At 35.6% G+C, this 25344-nt stretch overlaps 1 protein-coding gene across 2 annotated transcripts in view; it reads right to left on the minus strand.

Annotated features, from left to right (window-relative positions):
* Positions 1–25344, minus strand: part of LOC102109717 (adhesion G protein-coupled receptor A3) — a 260456-nt gene that overhangs the window by 129771 nt on the left and 105341 nt on the right. For both annotated transcript variants that reach the window (XM_005520645.3, XM_088059859.1), the window contains 3 exons: positions 21079–21150; positions 20165–20328; positions 4199–4412 (listed from right to left, as the gene is read on the minus strand). In XM_005520645.3, coding sequence (XP_005520702.1) covers positions 4199–4412; positions 20165–20328; positions 21079–21150 — 450 coding nt within the window. The remainder of the gene's footprint in view (positions 1–4198; positions 4413–20164; positions 20329–21078; positions 21151–25344) is intronic.

Consider the following 25344-nt stretch of genomic DNA (forward strand, 5'->3'; position numbering starts at 1 on the left):
GCCTTTCACACACAAGTTCTGGAAGCATTTTGTTCTTTCTTATATGAAGTGTCTGCCTGGATCTCAAACTTGCCATGATGCCACCTGTCTTCTGGAATCAATTTTCTTTTTCTAATCATTCATATCTTAAACAATCTTTATTCTTCTACTGAAACTGTCTCAATCAAACTCCTAATTCTTTACTAATATCTGCAGTGATAATTTAAAACAGTAAAAAAGTATTGATTGGACGCAGCCTCCTGTTTGGATAACGTAATTTATGATCAAGAGCTTTAACCCACAACATTTGAATTGTTTGAATTTTTTTGGTAACTTTGCTATTACAAGTGAACAATGATTTGAATTTCTTCTTTCTTCTGCACATTTTAGAGATTTTCACATAATCTTATACCTCTCATCTCAAACATTACTATTTATTTAATTGTTTACTTGGCAGTGGCTACCGTCACAATGTAAAGAAGCACTTAGAGAATTAAAAAAAGCAGATTCTTAAACTGATTTTTTTTTTTTTTAATTAAAAAACCCCCACAAAATAAAGTGGCTTTGTCAACTGTTTCTAGAAGACTGAGATACTTAGGACAGACTATAATAGAAAAATACAATTTTCAGGGGATCAAAATTCAGTCCTAAGAGTCTGAATTCCAGTGGCAAATCTATCTATGCAACAAAAATTACATCTGAAAACAACTTTAGATCCTAGCACCTGTTAGCCTAGGTTTAGTTGAGGGTATGTTGGTTTCCCCAGCTGTAGCTCTCCTTTTTATGGGTTCTTAACTTTCTTCACAGTTTAATGTTTTCAGAAGGAGCCCTTGTGAACTCTAATGGTCCCAGAGCAGCTATTACAGCTGTCGGGACATCAGCACTGTTAAACACTCTACACAAGTATTTACAGAATGGAAGTAAAAAACTTCAAAATTGTCATTATGTTCTTTGTGGTAAATAAGAAACTTCTTGAAAATTAAAGTAACTCTGCCACTGAGGAGTTTTTTGGTTCATAGAACTAAAATAATTCCCTTTTCTAGTTTAATGTTCTAATAACTGTCCTGCTGGCTTCTCCAAGAACTGAAAGGGAACAGTGGGGAAGCTGGGAAAGATGCTGCGCTGCAGAGAATCCTACATGACCTTCCCTCTACGTGGCTTCAGGGATATCACAGAATCAGAATGTGTTGAGTTAGAATTACTGCTTATTATTAAACTTATACAGTATTCCAGGTTAAAGAAATTAGCCTGTCTTCATGGAAGCACCATTAACAAATCCATCTAAAGCCATTCACAAATGATAGAAAATTAGTCCCACATCATATGTATATTTTCCTATATGACTATGTAATTTGTACACAGGCATAATGACAGAAAATTAAACAGCAGCAAAATCAAATATTATTATCATTGGCAAGAAATGACAAATGCAAGCTAGCAGCAGAATTAAAAACACCTTTTCAAGATCTCCTGTAAGGGAATACTCCTTGCCAAGAAAAATGTCACAGACCGGAATACAGTTCAAAACTTTAGTTTAATTATTGTAACAAAAATATTTATTTTAGTTTATTCTGCTTTATCATCGGAGACAAAAAATACACATTTGGATATTTTATCCTTCTACTGTGCCAGTTAATAAAACAGAAGGGCTTAGCATGATATTTGTGTTGTAAATCCATGTCCAGAAATATCTGGAACTACCCAATAAAATAACCACCTAAAAATGTTTGAATAAGCAGCTTTTGGAGCATGACTACACCTCTTTGTTCAAAACCAGCTATAGAAATCTTTAAATTGCTAAGTAGCACAGGCCAAAGTCTGTCCTTTAGAGCAATTACAGAAAGCCACAGACAGGGGACATTTGCTGTAAAGACTAGGTATGCAAAGGCAAAATGTGATACTGTAAGAACTGATTTCAAGTTACCTTTATTTTTAGTCCAAATCATATACTTAACATTTGATAGCCTCAGGGAGGCACAGTCTTTCTGATGTTTCTGTGCCTTGTACAACCATGGTTTAGCCTTAAGAACTATCACGAATTAGTGTGTAATAGCATGTAACAAGCATACTAATACATGCTATTGTATCATGTAACAAGCATGCTATTACATATTATTTTGTTATGATAATGATTATATAAATTAGGATATAGTGTACATAGTCATAAAGATGGGATTAAAATTAAGAAATGCTGAAGATAATTTTAACAGCCACAACGCTGCCAATCTTTTCTTATTTTTAACAATACACATCTTTGTGTTTAAAAAAAAATTACTTCAAAGTAGTACAGTTTTTACAATAGGTTCTAAAGTATGTCTTTAATAAGTTAATTCTGATCAGCACCTAGATCAAGGCAGATGCACAGCTGCTGGAGTATTAACATTTTTGGCTGGATTAGGACTATGCTCCATGGTAAATGCAGTGTTGATGCCCTTCTATCTTATGAAGTGCCATGTGTAGTGCAAGTAAGTGAGGAATTAAAATGTTGCATGCTTTTAAACAGCTGTTTAAGCACTTTGAGTTTTATTTAAGAATATTTTGTCTTATTTTAACAGTCTGTATCGCATAACTTGGGCAAGTCAGAGTATTTTTCCAGTCTGTAACAGTAAAAGTGATGGTGTATTTAAAGAACGTTTTTTCTGAATAGATGTGCATACTGCACATTCCAGAGCATACTGCACCATCAGCATCAAGGTCACCTATTAAACGGCACAGTGGGCAAACGAGGTAGGCAGGAGATCAACCATCTCAACCATCCTTATTAAAATATGCTATGCAAGACAATGGTTTTTATTTTACAGTCTGGAAAAAAAGAAGCAATGTAAGGTAAAAATCAATCAAGCTACTTACAGCTTTTTAAAAGGGATAGCAATTTCAAAAACTATTTTAGACTATTTTAGTTTATTGCTATGCTTTACAAATTGCTTAAACAGTGCAAAATATAATTCAGTTGGAAGACATAATGAGGTGATTAACAGCATGTCTTTTAATTTTGATATAATGGAAATAGGAAGATTGTGCTTTAATTTAAGTGACTCGGCAGTTATATAATAGCTCATGCACTTGGCATTACTGCACTAATTGGTCTAATAGTCCTTTTCATTGATATTAGAAGAAAGCCAGTAGCTGTGAGGATAGGTCAGATCTGTGCCTCTAGATCTACAGGACTCCAAAAGGGGTCAAATAATCAGTGGGTAGATGAAATTAATAAAGCCAAAAGTCCCCAGTGGACAGGATTTAATTTGACTTCCTTCACAACTTCTATTTGATAGTTCAAGAAGCATTTCAGGTCAATTATATTAATAGAAACTGTTTGAGTGAAAAGATGTTAATGATTATCCAGAGCTAATTAGCATAGCTATTTTCACTCCATCTTCTACAAAGAGAAAGGCAGAACATGCACACAGAATCAGACTCTCTTTTTGATCAATAATGGAAACTGGCAGAGGACAAAAGGATGTGTGCAACAACTTAGCAGCTTTTAGTGACAAGCCAATACTCTGTGATGAAACCCAAAAATAAACACTGAAATTTATAATTTATTAAATAATGTTTAACAGGAAAACCGAAGCAAAACTGGAATGTTACAGTCACTGCCAAATAATTAGTTTCTGCTTCCTTTATATAAGCCTACTCAACTTCATTCCTCTTGCACTTTTCACATCAGCAAGTGCATCTGTGGATCTCTGTATCTCTCAAGCACAAAGGCACAGAGATGGTAAAAGTCACAGAAAATTGAAAAATATTTAATAGGAAACAAAAATATTACTTAACTAATGAATATAGGATATAGCATATTGGAACCTACAAAAACTAATCCAAGCCTTTTCAATTAATAGTTCTTCATAGGTCCATCACTCAGACTTCTAGATGGTTCCATGAAGAAGCAGCTGGGCTGAAAGTCACTCTCATATGCTACAGAAGCTTTTCTTGTTTTCTTGTTTTTTCATGTTTCTTCTCATGGTTTACTGCATAACAAACAATTTTTATCCATTTCAAACCATATATGATCAAATGTAGACACTTACAAAAAGTACAATTTGGAATCACAGCCAATCATAGCCATGAAAAATCTCTACCTCTGTGCTCAGATTCAAGCACGCAACTGAATTGCTTCAAATTAAATAACTCCTGACGCACTTTTTCATGAGGCTCGCTGCAAGTGTCCAATCTGCTCCCCTTGCCTGCAAGCCTGGCTACCACGAGAGGTGTGTGTTACCGTGTAATCAAGCAGCAGTCGTGAATGATGCTGTCCTCCACGAAGATGCCGCTCTGTTCGTCGGTTTCCATCAGGCGCCCCGCGTGGTACCAGTGCACTTGGGTGGTGTTGTCCACGTAGGTTGCAGTACACTGAAAAGGCAAGCGGTCCCCATGGAAAACCACCTGTCTTTGTGATGGGATCAGCTCAAAGAGAGGAAGTTCCAGAGGCCCGGCTGCAGGGAAAACAAAACAAAAATAGGAACAAAAAGTCACAATTAATTCCTCTCTTATGAATATTGTAAAGTGAACTAATTGGACAAAATTCTAGCTCCTTACATCTTCATGTGAAAATGCTGACATAAGAGATATGACCACTAACTACCCACTGCAGTGTGATCATGTTATGAGTTCTAGAGATCACATTTTCTTCACTGGTGTGACCGGATAAATACAGGATTACAAGAATATCTACAGAAAATGAGCTTCATGAAACAGGTCACAGAATGGTTGAGGTTGGAAGGGGTCTTTTGGGATACTCCAGCCCAGCCTCCTCCTCAAGGCAGGATGCTTTACTATACAAGTGTACAGAATAAGAAAGTGATTCTTCCAATAAGAGAAAAAATACAGCTATTAATATAGGCTCAGTTAACATTTATAAGACCACTTCACTGCCAGTAGAGAAAATGCCCACTGTGCTCCAGAACAGAACTTACTGTCTAAAGAGCCCAAACTACTTCATATGCCTGGGATTTGGATAATAACAAGACTAATAATAGTTAAACTTCCCCCTTAAGTTCAACTGTCCCCATGACTTGTCATTTCCTGTTCCTTCTGCCTATTCCACAAGTCATCTCTACTCTCTAGATAATTACTTAACATTAAATATTTATCTAAGAAGCTCTTTTTATCTGTTTAAAAATGAACACTTTTTACCATATTTTTAAAATGAACTTTATCTCTTGAAGCTCTTTCCCAGAAACCCCCCAGTAATAAGAATACTGCCCATTCTTAGCAGGCTATTACAAAAAAAAAAAACAAACAGCTCACATAATCACAAACCCAAATGCCTAAAGACAATTTAAAAAAAAAATTGCAAATTTGGAAAGTATGTACATTTTTGGCCCTGATGAAAGTCTGCTATTTCACAGATCTGAGAGTGATTGAAGACCATTTTCCTCAATCCTAAAATCTCCCTGGAGACTGCATCTCTAGACAGTATATGTTTTCTTCTCTTTTTATCTCAAAACTACCTTAAGACAACTTCTGCAGAATGCTTTCTCTTTATTATGAGATTAATACTATCTCTTTAAATTCACACCAGAAAATTGAAAATGAGAATTTTAGGAAGAAAGAGAAGCCCTGCATCTAGGAAGATTATAATCTTCTTTGGGATAATAAGGAATAAAGGAGAATCTTTTTTTTTTTTTCTGATATAGCTCTTAAGCAGAATAAAATTACTACTACTGACATTTTGTTATCATTGCACAGAATTCTAATGGAATTCATGTAATGAAAACACCAAAGATTCACAAACATGACTGATAGAGTACCATGAACATCTTGCACAACAGTTCCTACAATACAGCCTTTTCACCTCAGCCTTCATCACCAAAACAATTCACTGAGCCAGGGTCACTTTTTAACCTCACTCTGCAATCTCACCCCTAGTCTTGCACCTTGGTTATCATTCTACCTTGATGAGTAAAGAGGATTTTAAAGCTAGATCTTATCCCTTCTTTTTCTTCTGTTTTCATTAAAAGGCCTCTCATCATTAATATCAAATCATCCTACAGAGTTGTCAGCTGCAAGGTCACCCTTCCACCATTTGCACCACTAGTAACTATCTCAAACATCTATTTTTCTGACAAGTACCTTTTTTTTTTCTTTTTCCCATTTCACTGCTTGTGATTTTATCTTCCTTAAACTTGCTCCTCAAAATCCTCCATTGCCCATAACAAATACAGATGAACTTAGCCATGCCTATCCAGGTTTCAAGCCATAATCACTGGTTCTACAACTGCTAAAATTTGTGGACAACCAATAGTGCTTTTCCTCTTACTCAGCATTCCACCTCAACGTCATTCTTTATGTCATTCAGGCGCTGGCTTCGGAACTCTTCAACTGTGAGAAGCTGCACTCACAAACCCAGATTTGGGCCCTTGCTACTATTTAAGTGTTAAATAGTACATTCATCACCTGCTTTGAGTAAACAGTGAGAGGGATCACTTCTACTTTTATACAAAGAAGAATGCTGGCCAGCACAACACACAAGATTGGTACAGGTGAATATGTGCTTCTGGTATTTGGGACAAGCACAGAGAGGATTAAAGGACTAGCTGCTCTCTACTGAAATGTTTTGTCTGCTTTGACTATAAAGTGCAGCCTTCAGAAAGCTCTCTTTACCTGTGTACCCATCCTGTAATTTACCTTTTGATCGCACCTTTTAGATGGAGACAATGATGCGCTACTAAAAATTCCTTGAAACATAAACAGTATTTTTATATTACCTTTGGCTTCTAATTAAGAGAAGAGAAGGTAAACCAGATTAATGCCTCATTCCCAATAGCTGCAGCCTTGGTATCAGTCATTTATATTAAATATTTTTACCTAGCAGATGGAGAGAATCTCTCTCTCCAAAAAGTTTTGATTTTGTGTTGTGTTATGAAGGCAGTTATGGAATATAAGGAAATTTCTCAAGAATACAGTAGTTTTTAACTGAGGATGTTGTATCTGGTCAAATGGTTTTGGTCATGCAGTGAGTGAGACGTGTCATGAGGCTGTGAAGAAGAGTGTGAACTAGAGGATCAATATCTTTAAGTCAAGATAAATAACTTGCTCAACATATGGATGAAGTGTAACGCTATCACTGTGAATTTATCTCTGTCTTGAGAGTTGGTGTCTAAGGCTCTCCCATAACCCCTTCTGTTCTTCAGCTTTGGGGATCACCAAACCCAGAAATGAGGTGTTCTCTACAGGTTTTGTCAATTGATGACCAGAAGCGAACAAAAACTTTTCTTTACTTCTTTTTTACTTCTTTAATGATCAGTCCTATCAACAGTGTACTCATTTTATTTTTCTTTGCAAGTCCTTTTAAGTGCCAACAAAGATGCAAAACGAATTAAACACATCCTTGGAATTAAACATACCATTATGCTAGGATATCCTCCTGACCAGCTTTGAGAATGTACCTATTTGGGTTGGCCAAATTGAGAAATAATGCTGAAAACTCATTTTCAAATTAAAAATAATAAAATTTCTATGGACTATGACATTTGGAGACCATGGAAGGTAAACATATGTACTTCTGGAAAACATCTGCTTTTAATCTCTGTGATGTCCACATAAAACTATTAATACCAGAGCTAATCTTCAGTTGTTTTCCAGGGATAGTAATGATTTAAATGTCTGAGGCTGATTCTGCAACCATTACTCATGCAGAAGTTCCAGTTGACTCCTGTGACACAGCTCACAGTTATGAGGATTAATTGCACCAATAAGAGTTTCACAATTAGGACCAATACCCTTTATCCCAAATGGCTATAAAATTATTGTAGTCACATCAGCATCATCTGGAAATACTTACTTTAAATCCATAATCCAACAATCTTTCAAATTCAGAATAAAAATAAAATTATGTATTAACGCTGTACACACACTTTCAAGCTTGACTTTGAGAATAAAGTAAGAAGTAAGAAATTCTGAAAGTATTTGGAATTATTTTGGCATTGATTTGACAGTACTTTAACTATAACAGCTCTGGCAAGCATAGCCCTATACAATTGAATTTTTTACTTTGATTATATGGGTAATAAAGACTAAATTGGGATTACTAAATATATATAATCTCTGATGCTCAGATTTATGTGTGTGTGTGCATGTATGGCAGACACAACAGCTTCATAAAATTAAAATGTTTACTATTGTGTGTTGAGAAGGGAGGGACTAATTTACAGGGATTTTATATACTTTTTACACACTTGAAAAATATTCCAAGATGTTCCTTCCAAGACAATCCACCATGCTGTCCTTGAGCTTGGAGCCAGCACCCCTATGTGCAAATGAGAGGTGTGACTCCTCTCTAGGCATCCAGATAAAGAGCTGATGGAGTGTTTTACAGTCTTTACCTGTCTTGTCTCTCCAGTCAGCACTAAACCATGATCGCAGCAGAGCACCACAGGAATCACTGATTGCAGCTTGAATCTAAAGGTCTAACCCATCATTACAGTAATTACATCTTTTTCGTTATCTTTCACTTCTCAGCAGAAAAGGGTTTTGTTGACTGAAGGCCAGACTCTCTATGCCATCTAGTCTTGTATTTCAGATTAGATCTAGACTAGAATACTGAGGACATACACAGAAGGAGTCAGGTTACACAAAAAACACTGAATTAAGATTATCACTTGTGTCTTTTTCAAATAGAGTTTATCCCTGCATATTTTAATGCATGCAGTGTCCCAAAATGTTGAAAAAGAAAACAGAAATTATTTTAAAAACAATTAGCAAAAATAGAAATATAGCAAGGTGCACTGAAGCTCTATGGAAATGTTCCAATGCATATGCTCGTAATATATTTATAAAAGAATTTGTCACACATCATGGATTTCATATTTTTTCATTCCAATTCCATTCTTGAGATTTCAAAAGTATTTTAATTTTCTATCTAATTTTGGTCTTCTATTTTGTTTTAAAGATTGGAAAGGAGAAGAGCACAAAGGAAATACTGCCGTTACTTGACATATATGGAACAAAAATGCTTGTAAAAATGAGAACATGAAGTGCATTTTTACCCATATTTTAGTTACATTTTTAAGTATCATATTACTCTCTTTAGATAATGTTCATTTCCAATGAGTGCAGATGAGTCTTCTGGGGGAGTGACCAAAAGCAAACCCGCAAGCACAAAAACCGGGCCCATGCAACAGATTTGTCTGAACACCACAGAAAGTTGGCTAGTCATTAACCAGCATTACCAGCACAAGGTACTGGAGAAACTGTCCTACTTCCAGCCACCTCCCTTGCATTTCCAGCAGCAAAACCTTCAACCTGGTCAGCTCAGCTCTACAGCTACTAAGTGAATAAACCTGCGCTACACCAGCACCTTCTGCTGTCCAGTCTCCCAGAAACAGTCTCCTGCTGTACTTTTTCCTGGCTCTCAATAACTGGCTTTGTCTGCTATCAACAGTTTTCACATAACCAGAAATAGGAAAATCCACAGGTTTCTCCAGGCTGCCCACACTTCAGTTCAGCACTCCAGTGCTCACCTCTCATGACATGCCTTTGACTTCAGTTTATTGGTAGAAAATTCAGTTTTCTACAGCGTATCACAAGCTCCTGGGACAGAAAAAAACCAGAAGGTTGGCATTTTGCTTCTTGTTAATCACTTGATTTATTGTATTGGCAATGGGCTTTTTATTTGAACCGAGTGTGCCTACAGAGTGTGGCACATCCTGCTGACAAAAGTGTGAGTTAGAGCTCTAATATTTGTATACAGTCTCAGTGGGAAAGATATGTGCATGGAAAGCACAGTGGGGGAAAGCTGGAAGTGAGGACAAAGCAAAGGAACCAATCCAAGAAAAAGGACAGATGAAAATGAGGAAAAACAAATTGAAAAACATTAGTTAAAAATCTGAATTGCTGACAGTGTAAAATTATATCTGATGATATTTACCGAATGGAACCGGAGAAAAGAGCGTGATCTGAATTGCTCCAACAGCCAGCTCTGCCAAAAAGGGAGGTGCCAGCACACCAGCGCCAGTTCTGTGTTGCAAAATTTGCTGGCAGTGAGGAAACGTTTGGTGTAGAAGGTCACAGACCACACCACGTGCCAAGGAAGTCAAGAATGCATACAGAGCTGAGGCCAAGCTTCAGTTTTAATAAAAGCTGTACCTGGCTTCAATTTCAACATAATATCAAGTAAATACAGATGCCAACATGTATTAAACATAGCAGAATAAGGTAAATCTCTTGGGCTTGGGACAAGAAAGCTTTGTATCACATGCAGAAAAAACAGAGCTTTTGTTTGTGTAATAGCTTTCTTATTTCCACCAGCTTCATAATACTGGCATGGCTAGAGATATTCCACACCATTTTATCAGTCCCTTTCACTCTCATACATGCTTTTCAAATGGGAATATCAAGGAGTGTTTTTTGCTTTGGTTGGTTCGTTGTTATTTTTTTTCCTTCCCAGCATCTTACAATTAAAATTATGGGGTTATTTTTTCTTTTGTAATGCTAAGTGCAACACTGAAATGGTAGCCACCAACCAAAGAGCAAGATTTCTGACATGTATGCTGTTTTACCTAAAGCTACAAGTTCTTTATCGTGTTTTTATACTCCTGCAAACTTCTGTAAAGCCATCAAAGGAGATCAGCAGAAGCAGTAAACAGTATTTATCCTAAGTCAGAAGGACAGTGAGCCCAGGCTGTCACAGTCCATTACTACTGGTGCTCCAGTTACTGGTTTAGCTAACCTCATAGAGGTAATTCCACAGACGCAAAAGAAGCTAAAATTCAGTGCAAATATGCCAAGATGAGCTACAATCATAGCTTTGGATGAATCTTCAAGACTCACTTGGATTCTATAACTAATCTGATTTATTTATTTAAAATAATTTACAGCTACATAGAAACTAAGAAAGGCTGAGCTGGGTAATGTACAATTCAAATCCAGTCACTTCTGGCAAATCCAAGTAATACAGGTTTCATCTAACACTCAGCAGATGGATAACATTTCCAATTGTGACAAATTTATTTAACCTGTCTTTGTCTACAAGAGTTTCCCCCAGATTTCTAAATTCCAGTAAAACTAAATTATCCTTCTTGCACAGGGACTGATGTGTCTTATGAGGGGGCAGTGGAAAAGCCCTTTCTTATTTACTGAGGATAGCAGTGATGTACTTGATAGGAAAGTAGAGGCAGTGAAAAACAGAGGTAACAGGTTTCACTTATTTAATAATAGGTTTCATTTATTTAATATAAATGTCGAATATCATAACATTTTAATTTGTAAAATGGTAACAGTTACTTGAAAGATTTCCACAACATGAAATTCAATGTTTTGTTCCAGTTAAACAATTAAAAGATTGCACTGTCTTGCACTGGCATAGAAATCTAAAGAATAGGCAAATAGTTTTCTCATCACTGATTTCTTTCCTATCAAATAGAACTGCTGCAACTTTTCAATTTTTTTATTTTCAAATTGTCCCAGAACTCTACTTCAGAAGCTGGGGAGCATTTGATTACTTGCCATACGCTGAAACTTGACGACCACAACATATTGACAGCTATGGCACTGGAAGATTCATCAACACAAATTTCTTCCTGGCACCAGTCAGAAACCCACTGTTAGAAAGCTAATTTTGATTACTCAAATTACCCTTATGGCAAGTGAACTGGCTGGCTCATGGCTTTGCATATTCATTACAGCTTGCATTTAATAAACATGGCAGTGGAAAGGTAAAGCACCCAGCTCTACAAAATCACAGAATCGGAGAATGGTTTGGGTTGGAACGGACCTTTAAATGTCACCTTGTCCAACTGCCCCCAGAATGAGCAGGGACATTTGCTGCCCAGGTTGGCTCAGAGTCCCATCCAACCTGAACTTGAATATTTCCAGGAGTGGTGCATCCAGCACATTTCTGTGTCACCCACTGTCAGTGTCTCACCACCCTTATTGTAAAAAACTTCTTCCTTATAGTTAATGTAAATAGATCCTTTTAGTTTAAAACCATTTCTCCTATTGCTACAGGCTCTACTAAAAATCTGCCCCTATTTTTCTTATAAACCCTCTCTAGGTACTGAAAGGATGCACTGAGGTCTTGGAGCCTTCCCCTCTGCAGCTGAGCAACCACAACTCCCTCAGCCTTTCCTCACAGGAAAGATGTTCCATGCCTCAAGTCATCTTTGTGGCTCCTCTCTGGACCCACTCCAATTGGTCTAACAGGTACAATCAAATATACTGATTAGCTTTATCTAACTGGGAAGTGCAGTGGTAGCACTCATCTTTCCAAACTTTAAACCTTTTTTATTTTCAAATCATAACTGCACAGTCAGATCACAGAAAGATGGTGGCAGGAAGGTCCCAAGAGTGTCAGTGATTGTTCCCTAACTGCCCAGAGTCCAGCAGGCTGCACAGTTCTCATCTATGCCAGAATGTAAAAAAGAAAAAAAAGTTAATAAAAGAAATACTGACGGAGGAACAATTCTGTTGAAGTATAAAAGTTTTCCATCCTAAACTCCTTTCAGCCCAGCTGTCAGTGTCAGAAGCTCTCAACAGCCATTTTTATACAAACATTAAAGAAAGTGCTGTATGTTGAAGTGTACTATAAAAATGTGCAAACTCTAATAAGCATTGTTACTGGTTTGTTAAAAAGCTAATACAATTTTATCTAGAAATCACCAGTATAAAATTTAACCCTAGTGTTTTAGTGTTCATGTTACCATAATAAATAAAGAATATATCTTCAGAGGTACTCAATGGGTCGTAGTCAAGGCTATCTATTTTAACATTGTTTTGTTCATGAGCAACTGGCTTTTGAATAGCTAAGTGATCAACGGCAGAAGTTTGAAGATTAAAAAGGCCTCATTTCACTGCTATTCTCACTCCACCTTGGTTAAATTTTTTTTCAGCTATTTTGCATGATTTTTGGAACAGTAGCCAAAGACAATGCAGAAAGTAAGATAAAAGTGTACATTAAAAACCTCTAATACAGTATGTAAGAGTAAGCGATGGAGGAAAAAACCAACTGGGTACATTTCCAGCATCTAAATCAGCAAGATTTCAGGGATTAAAATTTCTGTTGAACTGGATTTTCATGTGTGAGCACAGATGCAAGAAAATAAGTTGTAGTAAAATTTCATCCTCAAATGAACATTTTAATATTTCTGCTATTTCACATAAGATTTAACTGTTACTAATTTTATGGTCTCAATTTTGCAGCAGTGTTCTAAATTGCCACTAAAGAAATTAGATAACAATGTTTAATATTAAATTTAGGGCATCATAGTCCTTTCCCCCCATTTTGAGACTGATCATATTAGATGAGAAATCTAGAATTTGGAGACAAAAGGTTAAAGTATTGTTCATTTCATACTACCTAATGATAATATGAAAACCAGCTTCAGTAAAAAAATGGCCACTTAGCTCTGACATAAAATTAATTTACTCCATCTATCTTTGAAAGAGCCTAGAGCTTTATTATCTGATTTATATACATTCTGTTATTATGCATATTTTCTTTTTAAAGAAAATCCTGAATTGTTAACATTGTAAACCAAAAGTAATTGGAGGAGGATTTAAATACTGCTAATTGTATCACTATCCATATCATGCAAAACCTAATCCTGTGAAAGATTATTAGTGTGAATATTCCTCTTTTAACATAATTAGACTTATTCATGTGATTAGGCACTCCCTGCAGAATTAGAGCTGAAGTCTTGATTCTGCAACTTCTGGAAGACAATGATGTTGCATGAATGCAGCAAGCTACCTGTGGACTGCCAAGAAACTGCAGGACTAAAATCTAAATCTGGATAATTAATCCATCATTCTTCCTCCTTGAGGTTTTGAGTTTAGTCAGTTACTACATACTGAAAACCCCCCACAGTTCAATATTTACACTGTATTAATGTAGTAAGAATGACTTGTAAATTAAGAAAGAAATGGTTGAAACAATAATCTCAAACCTATCCCTAAGTAAGTAAAAAAATCAGACCAAAAATATGTTTTGTGTACAATGAGAAAAAATAAATGAAGAAAAAATACTCCTTGATAATGTTAAGCCAGTGTTTCTTCTTGCAATATATTTTACATAGAAAAGGAAACTTTTAAGGACAATTTATGTGCACTTATATATAATTTTAAGTCTTGAATGGAAATGTAGATATTTAACTTTTGGCACCACATGAAAAAAGGAATTTCAAATCTCACTTCTTAACCAATATCCCTGAGACAAAAGAGCTGACATTTAAGAGTTTTAAGAGTATTCTTAAAAACTGACACAGGTCAAGGCTGAATACATTCAGTTGATTTCAGCTTAAATTTAATTGTTGAAAAAGTTCTTTCAAAGACAAAATTCCCCAGTATCTAGTTTTTTTTCCTTTTTCAGCATTTTAAAAGTATGTGATATTATATTTCTTTCAAAGTTCTTACTATTGGACAGTGGACAGTAACTTACTATGATGGTGAAACAATGTGCAACTGCGTCAGGTAAAATTATAAAGATATTTCAACAAATACAACAACACTAAAACAACACTATTCCATCATTGCTGAGAAAGCATTTAAAGACACACTGTGTTTTAAGAATCTATGTCAAGGAAAAGAAAGGCTGCTTCAAAAAAATGAAAGTGCTTTATAGAGAAAGTCTAGAAAAGAAAATGTTCTATTTTTTCCCCAATGGTATTACTCTAATTTATTTTAAATGTCTGGAATGTTTTGAATTTTTTGCTATTTTAGGTAAGTTTGCAAAAAAAGAAAAAATTACTTATAAAAATAGACTAGGGAGCAGCATGTGGCCTGAGAGAAATGTACCTTAATGTTCTCCTGATATTTAAGTATGAGAAATGCAGATTAGAAAATGTGACAGTAGATAGGTAATGATGAAAGTACTTCCTACCTTTGTAAGAAATTGAATCTTAAAATGGACAAGAAATCTTTGAGAGCACAAGTCAAATGAATACATATAGAATACAAATGTGTTTTCTTCTTTTTTTTCTTTTGCTTTGCACAGGTTTCAATGTGAACAGGTACAAAGCATCAGAGCAAAAAGTGCCTACATTTTACCCTGACTCTGCTCCTTTGGGGGAACAGATACTCTGATTCTCAGTGAAGTGAGGCAAACTACAAAAGACAAGGTGCTGGTTAAGTACAAACAATTCCCTAACAACTTTATCTCCTCCCTTGCAATAAATTATTTACATTTTCTATGAAACATTTAAAGAATTTTATTGTAGAATATGGAAGTGAGAAAAGGATTTATCTCTTTGATTTTTCCTTCTCCCTTTGAAGTGTCCCTCCTAAGAAGGGAGTCTATCATATCCCAAACCCCACATTTCAATAATATTTTATGAGTCAGAACTTGCTAATTTCACTCATGAGCTAACACTTTAAACTAAGGTAGTTTACAGAATTCAGGGACTAAGTAATAATTCAAACACTGTTGGACTCTCACGACTTGTAATTCTTCTTTTCTCATCTCTGTTTTCAGTAGGATGGATTTTTATTCCACTGCAGTGTGAACACTTTTCTCAGTAGACAGCCCTAAGGCATGGCAGCAGCCTCACCACACAGATCCTACCCAGACAAAACTCCAGCTATATTTTGAGTGCTCGCTCCTTGATGTCCCCAGTGGAAGTCCAAATTGACTATGAAAGCTTTTAGTAAATTATGAACCAACTCAAAGAATTTCTCACTGTAACTTTGATGTAAATACTTATAAGTCTGTGGATCACAACCAACAGATGCACCACCCATGGACAAAATACTGGCATAATACATACTTTCAAAATAATTTACTGTAATGACCCCTCTGTGAAACACCCTACAGTTGATTTTCATGAATGTGAAGCACACAGAGCAACAAGAGAATTCAAATCAAGCTTCTGGGTACTGAAGCTCTGGAAACTCCACCGCTGAAAAACAGGCTCCTGTGAATAGAGAAGTACTTACGGTAGATGGGATGGTACCTAAAACCAGATGAGACCTCACCCATGTTAATACTAGAAAGGAAAATGACTCAATTGAGATATTTGTCTTGTAATTTGCTGTTACTCTGTGTTTTGCAAGTTCTGTTTGTACCATATTTTCCCCTGAGACTGTGTCTTCAATGAATGTATCTAACATTTGTGCTTACAGGTATTTCCTTTACCTTTGAAGTTTATTTGCTGCAGATGGTATACAGAGAACATGTATAAATACTAGCTCTGCTAATTGTCTCCATTTGCTGGCTGTAACTATTGCAACAGCATGGGTTTTCCAGAGATGTGCAGAGTATAGGTGAAGAAATAATGCTGTATCATAGAGCTTCTTGTAACTCTTGTCCTACAGTCCTGTGTTGAAGCAGCTCAACATGGAAAGAGATTTTCTCCCATTCAATTCAACACAGACCATAAAGAACTGGGAAACAGAAACATTTAATACAGAAGCATAATACAGAGAGAAGCAATGGATTTGTTTCTTCCCAGGAAAAGACCTGTGCATCACTTTACACCAACACAGACAAAAAGGGCGAACGTGGTTTTTGGGAATTACCTTTAGCCAGCATCTCATATGGGGTCAGATATGCAAGCTCTCCTAACGTGGCTTGAGCCACCCAGGACTGTTTAAGATTGCTTTATAGGGCAAGATTGCTTTATGGGGTTTTCTGGCAGACTGCCTCACAGCACAGCTTGGAGAGGTAAGGACAACTACAGGAAAGGTCTCATGCAGCACATCAAGCTTGCCTGGAAGAGCTGGGGTGCAATGAACAGCAAACCATCTGGTTGAGCAAAGCAAAATCACTTGAAAACAATGTAAACTCTTTTCTGCATTTAGATTTCCTGAGATCCAAGACACTACCTCTAGTTCTTTGCACCTGTCTGCTTTATAGATCCATGCAACCATATCATGACCATGATTAGACCACAGAAACCTGAAAAGCTACTGACACCAAAAAAGAACAAAACTTATTTACCAACTGCATGAATAAATGCTTAATGATAAAGAATAAAAATGTAATTTATTATGTATTAATGCAATAAACTCTAAGCAAAAAAACCCAGATTTCTCAATATCCTTTTATATTTTCTTTTCAAGCAATTTCTTTTTTAATTAACTAAAGGGAGTAACATGTTCTCAATTACTTATTTATAAAAATCAGTAAAGCATATACATATTCAAACCCCAATATTTTAATTTGTAGGAGATCTGTATGAGGAACAGCATTCTGTCCCAGGAGAATTAGATCATTTTCTCTGTGGCATAAATTAACAAACAAACAAACAAACAAATAAATGTCTTTGGGCACTATAAAAATTGTTTTTATACTTTGACCTTTCCAATATTTTTTTTGGCAATATTTAGTAAATATTTTCAGCATTTTAGTCAAAACATCTATCTAAATATTATTGATATTATGTCAACAACTTTCTAACTTTTAAATAAAATCTAAGTGGGGGGAAAAAACAAAGTCAGCCCTTTTCCAAACATCTGTTTTGATGAGTCAACATTTTCTAACAGAAAAGCACTCCCTCACAGTTGTATGTCAACTGTAATTTGCAGAACAACTGAATTTTTACTTCTTCATGCTGTTTAGTAACGTCAATACAGTTTTGAGACTGAGAAGCTGAATTCTAATATTACATTCATCAGTATAAATAATCAAAACCCAGCTTTAACAGCAATCTTTCATAATCTCCTTAAGACAAGAACTCATACACGTCTTTCCTGAGTGAAGAATTTGGCCTAGAGAATCCATCTCTGCTGATGATGTGAGCCAGGGAAAAGCGCAGACTCCTATCAGACCTCAGGTGGAATTTATAGCACTCATACTCAGGAAAATGTAATTTTCCTCCTGGAAATTGAGTAACTTGTATTTGGAGTCACGGAGAAAGAGTAACAAGGCACTGCATGAAGCCAATTTCACAACCATTTTTCAGAAAGATACTCTGTCCATACCATTATGAATTCATCACAGTCCCTCACCATTAAGGCCTAAGACAGGGGCAAAACCATATTTTGTCATCAAACTAGCTTTTCAGCCTTATTTCCAAAATTGTCAAGAATTGTTTTTTAACCAAACATTTCTGACAGTTGGAGAATTTTGCTAAAGAAGATTTAAGTAGCTCTTAAAAGCTGTTAGTGAAATATGCAAGCAGAACCCTGGGAATTCTAAAACTGCAGTTACTTAGCTCCTAAAAGCCCCTAAAGCAGGTTTTTAACTGTTTCCAACAGGCAACTTAATACTTTGGCTATCATGAGGCAGTAGATGAATGAGAAAGATTTGCCAGGAAGAAATTCAAAAGATGATTTTTTTCTCACCTCAACATATAAAATAAATCTAAAAAGCTGATGGCAAACTGCTCCCTGTAGCTATTCAGAATCCACATACTTTGACTTTTTGGTTCATTCCTTAACTCTCCTGTAAAACTCTGCCCATTTCTCTCCTAGTTTTGTTTTTTTCCCTTTCATTCTTCTATTTTTTGCTCATCTTGTGACTGTGATATCTCATGACATCTTTTAGCATGTCGAAGGAAGATCAGTGACTATAAATGAAAATGTCTGACAGTATGGATGATGTCCACATGAAGGAGTTTATAATTTTTAAGTCACTCAATATTTTCTTTAAGATAGGTTTAATTTGATCAGCTCTGTGCATTTTTCAACACATAATATTTATAAATCGTTCTCAATAGCTATTATTATTTTGGTGCCAGACAGCCCTCTATTATGCCTAAACTCAAATTAACATAGTGAAAATGAAATTGCTAAATGTTCTGGGCACTGTGAGCTACCCAGCAGATACTCTGAGCACCATGAAATACCTGGCAGATATTACAGAGCTGGTGGAAGGCTCAGCAATTATAACCACTGTAAAATTCTCTGTGGATATTGGAAGCAACGTCAAGCCACTGGCAGTCATTACAGCCCTTGTCAAGTGTTCTGTGGAGATTGTAAATAGGAGTCAGAACTAGATGGGCATCATAAATTCTCTATCAAAGGTGTGATAGGAAGTCCTATTAGGAATTAAATTATTAAATTCTGAGAAATTGCTTTCATTTCCTCTGTAGTTCAGAGATTTATATTCACTTGTTACCTGGAAATACCAATTAACAGTCCTTAATCACTCTCCTGATCGTGCCAACACTTTTAGAAGTACTTTTCCTGCTGGGAAATGGATCTCTAGGAGGATGCCCATGCTGGCTCTCTATAAAATATGAGTTTGATATTTGAAGAGTATTGCAGAATTCAAATGTTTGGTAACACAGGCTACTGGAAATGTCTCTGCCTTTTGCTCCCAAGAGCCCGTTCCACAATTCACCTGATGGACCATCTGTAGGTAATATTCACATCTTTTCAAATCTCTTCCAACTTATAAATGTATGTATTTGATGTTAAAACCCATTCTCTATATATCATTCTAGTCAACTGATCTCCCTTCTGCTATGAACATGTTTGATAGCAACACACATCATTCTTCCTGTGGTTATTAGGAGAAACGTGTGACTCTCCTTTTGTTTGCAAAAGACATTAGCAAAGCCACAGTCTCAGCAATTTTCCGTCATTCAAGCATGTAAAAGATTCAAAGATTCTGAAATTAATCAACTATGTGTGAAATTAGACTTTTGATTCTGGAACCCACTGGCATCATCTCAGGCAGTGATCCTTTCTCTGCTGTGTGATACTTTTAAAAATCTCTGGTTTAATCTGCTCATTGCTAGACAATGCCCATTGTGAAATGAGTTTTCTTTACTTATTCGTATTTTTTTGCTTTCTCCCACACACTGTATCTATCATGTTTTTTATGGTGGAAAATATCCAAAAAACATTTCACTTCTTCAAATACAGAATTTACCTAACTGAAGTTCACTGCAAGTATTCCATTCACCCCCAGGAAGCAGTGCTCGAACATATAGTTACAGGTTGATAAAAAAATATAAGAATTAAATTTGACATCAATATCATACTGTCAGACACATAACTTGAAAGAAACATTACATAAACTTCTGTAGGAATCCTCACTCTCACAAAGAATACAATGTAGAACTAGCATCACAGTTAAATGTCTTACATTATAATCACATATTACTGAATACATTGCAGAACAGTGGTGTTCCTGAGATATGAAATAAGAAATGTCTATTTTTTGCTGTTCTCTTTCATTCTTAGGTGTATCTTTTGTGTCACATACCTGTCAGATATATTAATTTTTTTTTTTTTCATAATTTCTTTTTTTTTTTGGTATATTCTCTGGATTCAACTTGTAATGCTACATGAGAGTACAACTCACCACATATCAGCTGGTTTTCCTTCAGGTTATAAAGTGAGAGTCCATGTAAAGCACTGGGGTAAGCACAAACTGTTTCCTCTGCTATTCGGACTGAAGCATTTCTGGCCCATTGCAAGACCCACTTTAGGTTACAGTCACAAATCAGTGAATCAGTGTTGAAATGTCTACAAAGGCAAAGAATGACCACAGTTGGTACACATGCAGTTTCCATGAACATACTTTCTTGTGCTAGATATAAACTATCTAATTCCAAAGATAATTCTAGATAAATGCATAACAATGGATGCATGAATTCAAAGACAGTCTGAGACAACCAAAACACATTGCCCCACTGGTAATTACTTCCATAACATTATGCAAAAATTCTGGATTTGGTTCCAGAACAGCATCATTGACTACTGAAATGATTTTGAGTCTGTGTTACTGCAGAAAATCATAGCACAGCATACTTTCATTTACTAAAAACCTCTCTAGAAACATTCAGTACACACTCTTAAATCTTAGGCAGGTACAATTAATATCAATAACTGGGAAAGTTATTATAATTCCAGGAAAAATGTTTAACATTACTGGTTTTGTGCAGTCAGAGGCCAAATACGATGCAATGCATGAAGCCATGGAAAAGTTTAAGATTATAACTATAAAGAAAAAAAAAAGGGATGCTAGTCAGGAGCACTAGATTGGGCTAGTCAGGAATGGGGTTGAATTGTCAGTGCTGTCCATTTCCCTGCAAAAGGTAAAGATGGCAGCTCATCAACAGCTAGCCAGACATGGATAACAAAATAATGCAGATTTTATTTTTGGAATGCATCTCTAGAAACAATCCTGTTTGAATTCATATGCAACTCTGCTGTGTTTATTCTAATGCCTTTCTGAAGTATTTCAGATTTACAAACAAAAGGAATGATACTCACAGGGCTTTCAGAGCTAGCAGCTCAGAAAAAAGTCCATTCATGAGACTTGAAAAAATATTCCCTGACAAATTCCTAGGGGGAAAAAAGCAATTTACTGTTGGTTATAACAAATACAAGAAGAAAAGAAAATTGTTATAGAATATAATTTTCCCTATGGTAATTAAGAAGTTTTGTTTTCTTGACAACAATAAAAACATATTTAAATTTGGTATGTTGCTTTTTTGGTTTTGGTAGGTGACAATAATATTTAAATCATTTCACACACTCTTACTTGTTTTATTTTCCCAGCAGAAATACATACAATTCACTTGGTCTCATAAAGAGGAGCACTTCTACATATTTAAAAGAACAGAATTTGAGGAGAGAATATTCTAGAATTTGACTGAAAATATTAATAAAATGATTAGTCAGTGAGACCTATATTGTATTTTTATTGTATATACAGAATGTCACTTCAAGTTAAAGAAATAAAAACAGTGTCTTAATTTAGTAATGTTCCAAAGAATCCAAGCAATTCCTTAAAACAGTAATGAGTTTCCAAAGTGACTACACAAATAGTTTTATTACAAAGGACTTTAAACACACCAATTTTTCCCATCCTTAAACTAGGATATTTCCATTTTAATTACTGCTCTACTCTTGTCTTGATGGCTGAATGGCTCAGGCTGAATACTTGCAAAGAGAGGCAATTCACTTTTACACAGTTTAGCAGTATTGCTCTGCCAGTGCCTTAGTAGTACAAAAATTAAATGCTTAACTGTCAAGTAATAATTGTCAAGTAATAATGTCTTTTCCTATACCCATCATCTTAAAAATTAGTGCATATCCAAGATTACCATTCCAGAGCGTATGAATTATCTACTTATGAAATATTGAAATATATTCCTTTCTCTCCTGAACACTATCTGTTTGAATTCAAGGCTGGTTACAAAAATTCCGTTATGTGGAAAATTTCAGAGCTCTTCACTGGAGATATTTTGCATATAGAGGGGGAAAAAAAAGGAAGAGTAGCAAAGAAAATGGTTTTATTACTTTTTCCTTAAAAAGAATGTTGCTGTAATTATTAAATTTACCTTTGTCTACAAAGTAAAAGAATGTAAGCTAAACTGAAGAGTGGCATTCACATCAGGAGCAATGTGCTCGCAGTGAGGAATCTATTAAGCTGCAACAGATCCATACCAGGTAAGGAACCAAAGTAAGTCTGAAACTTGAGAACCCTGCTTTCTACTGAAACTTGCCCAGAAATCTACAGAGCAGTGAATTCAAGTAAGAAGAGAAAATGTAGCTAATTTATAAATTAGTTTAATACACTCTTGAAGCAGTAACTAATTTCATTTTTGTATATAACACTTCAGAATTTTTTAGTAGTTTAAAACGAAATTCTGGTAAGAGTATAAAAATAAACTGGCTCAGCAACAAAGTGAAATTATTGAGTGACAATTAGATGTGTTGATATAACTGAACTAATTTTTAAAATTTCATTTAACAGTGCACCTTTATACAGTTGTGGTGCAAAGCTCTTGTAAGAATTTTCATGTACCTCTTAATGTGTGGATATGTCTGAAGGTGGAAATGAATCTGTAGATACATATTTCTCTACCTTCAATATTTTGAGTTTGTCAACAAGAAATTAAAAATATTGAGCATTTCACAGGCTCATTTAACCTCTTTGTTTAAAATTAGATGGATCTACCTATGTGTTTTTTGGATGTAAGGCCTGACACAAGGCATATGCTGCAGCAGCTCAGTGAACTGAGACATTAAAAAGACTAAATCAGAAATAGATAACCCTGACATTTACACTGAAGTAAATCAGAAGCGGTTTCAGTAATATGAAAGCATTTGCATGAGTATAAACTTACTGAGCTGACACATGGGGAAAGCAATCTGCCCAGTCCTGTCCTTTGCCTTGCCCTGCAGTACAGGAAGGTTTCCAATCTGATGCAAATCCCAGGCTCTCCCTTAAACAGCTTGCCAGTCTTCATATGGCAAAACAAACAGAGCTCCAAGACTGAAGTCTGGTGATTCGATTTGGACTGAAGGGAAGTTTTATGTCTGGTCAGTATTTTAGGAACTGGGGACAAACTGTAGGTCATTTGCGCAGTGGACGCAGCAGGGTTCAGCAGATGCACCTAAGCACCTGCCAGAGGTGCTCATTTGGTGTGGACTGAATCCATGAGCTTTTAGGTCCTACTAAATTCATCAAGACATCGAGCCAGAACTGACTTACCCTGCACTAACCCGAAAATTCCAGATTTGTGTTCCATTTACAGGAGACTGGAGAATTTCTATAGCATTCCTTTTTACCAAGTGCTGGAATAATTGAGCTCCTGACAGTGACATCAGCAGAAAGCCAGCTATTAAACTTTTCCTATTCTTCTGGCAATGACCTAGTTTGAAGTTTCCATATTACTACTAATAATTAGCAGACTAGGATCATGTTCACAGGGCTGTGTAAGTCAAAAAACAACACATTTCTTTGTCCAAGAAACATAATTACAATACTTGGATATCTAACAGTGGAGACTGTTCTTTAACAAAATGTCAGAAATCTACTCAAATCACCCAAATAACTCTTTCATTTCTGGGCTGATGCAGCACTCTGTAAATACCTGGTTCTTTAGTGCACACAATTTACATTATGTATTAAAATACTGCAGATGTACAGTGTTGTAAAATTCCTCTATTTCAGATACCCTAAAACCCCACTCTAGCTTGATTTAAAGGGGCATTTGTTCTAAAAACGTCTGTAACACCTAGTTTGCAAACATTCTAAACACAACAAATTAATGCACCAAAGCTTATAGCACTTACTTTGCCATGAACTCACTCCATTAATAGAAAGATGTGCTTTCAGTTTTATCAGAGGTAAAACATTTCAGTCTTAGAAAGTCTACACTTGTTTTTTCACATACCAATACTTGTGCTTTTACAGAAATTAATGAAGCACTTTTGCCAAAAGTTTTAATATAAATGACAAATTCCACAAAACAAAAATAGTTTCAAATGTATCAAAGTACCATTTGAGGCAGAATATAGCTAGAAGCAGAAGTATATGAATATGAAGAATGCTTCCCTCTTAAGAGAAGCATTAAAAAACGAAAGTTGAATGCAACAGTAACAGATTGATCTGTGAAAAAAAAAAAAGTGGGACAGAAGGTATAAAAGAATGACAACAGAAATACAGAGAGGGCAGGTTACATTGTGTATTTCCTTATTAGCTGAAATAGGGGCTGTTTGATTAACTGTGTTAGTGTTTTTTATTTAATTTCTGGCACCATACAAAGTGATTAGTTGGTGCAATGACATCAAGGAAGTCACACAAGAATTTGTAGTGTAATATTATCACAAAGCTGACTGCTGCTGTTGATTGAGAGGCAGGATGAAGAGTAAATCAGATATAGTTTAATCAAACAATTGGAAGCAATGATAAAGTTTGGGTTTGAACCTCCAAAGGGAAGATCCAGCAGTAGCTACTTGTTAAAACAGATTTCAGGCTGCAACATTTTGAAAAGATAAATTATGAGGGACTAAATAAATGAAGTCTGGTATATCAGCACAGTGGCATCATCCCAGTATTCCACAGCTCTTAATACTTAGATTAAATATAAACAGAATTAATGTAGATAGCAGCTCCATTACCTAGCAGAGATATATTTGCATACATAATTCTGGAACAAAACACTGAAACATTGGGTCCAAAGGAGATTTGGAAGACTTGTTGCATTCAATTATGTCACTCCTACTTAGAATACATGCACCTCACCACAGCATAAACACAGCCAAAAGGGAATATATTAGCCAAAAGAGGTAAACTGGTATCTTAGAAGATGTAATGAACCTACTCTCACATGGAGGCACTGCCTGCTGCATCTGTTATATGATGTGAAAGCATTCTGAAGTCATTTTACAAAGTAAAAAATCAAATCCAAGAGGGTGAAAAATTAGATAAATCTCAAGGAACATAATCAGAAGTCACTGGCTGCAGTAATTTGAGGGCCTGTATAAAACTTTAGGTTTCATTAGTAACTTCAAATTGTTTCTGTTCCCTGACATACACATCCTGATTGCAATGGAGTAAAAGTCTTCTCTACATTATCAAGAAGCTGACAATTTCTTGTGGTTTATGTGTGTCTGCATGTTTAAAAAAAACCCAGTACAAGATACAATACTACTAATTCATTTTTTCTTTAATCAAGAATGCTGTAGGTTGTCCTGCTCTAAACTAGACTGCACAAAACCACCAAGCCCTCTGAAGAGTGTCTG

The sequence above is a fragment of the Pseudopodoces humilis genome, chromosome 9, assembly GCF_049639895.1.
Source record: "Pseudopodoces humilis isolate 2021_Gansu_Grassland_sample_001 chromosome 9, ASM4963989v1, whole genome shotgun sequence".
Taxonomy (NCBI): Eukaryota; Metazoa; Chordata; class Aves; order Passeriformes; family Paridae; genus Pseudopodoces; species Pseudopodoces humilis.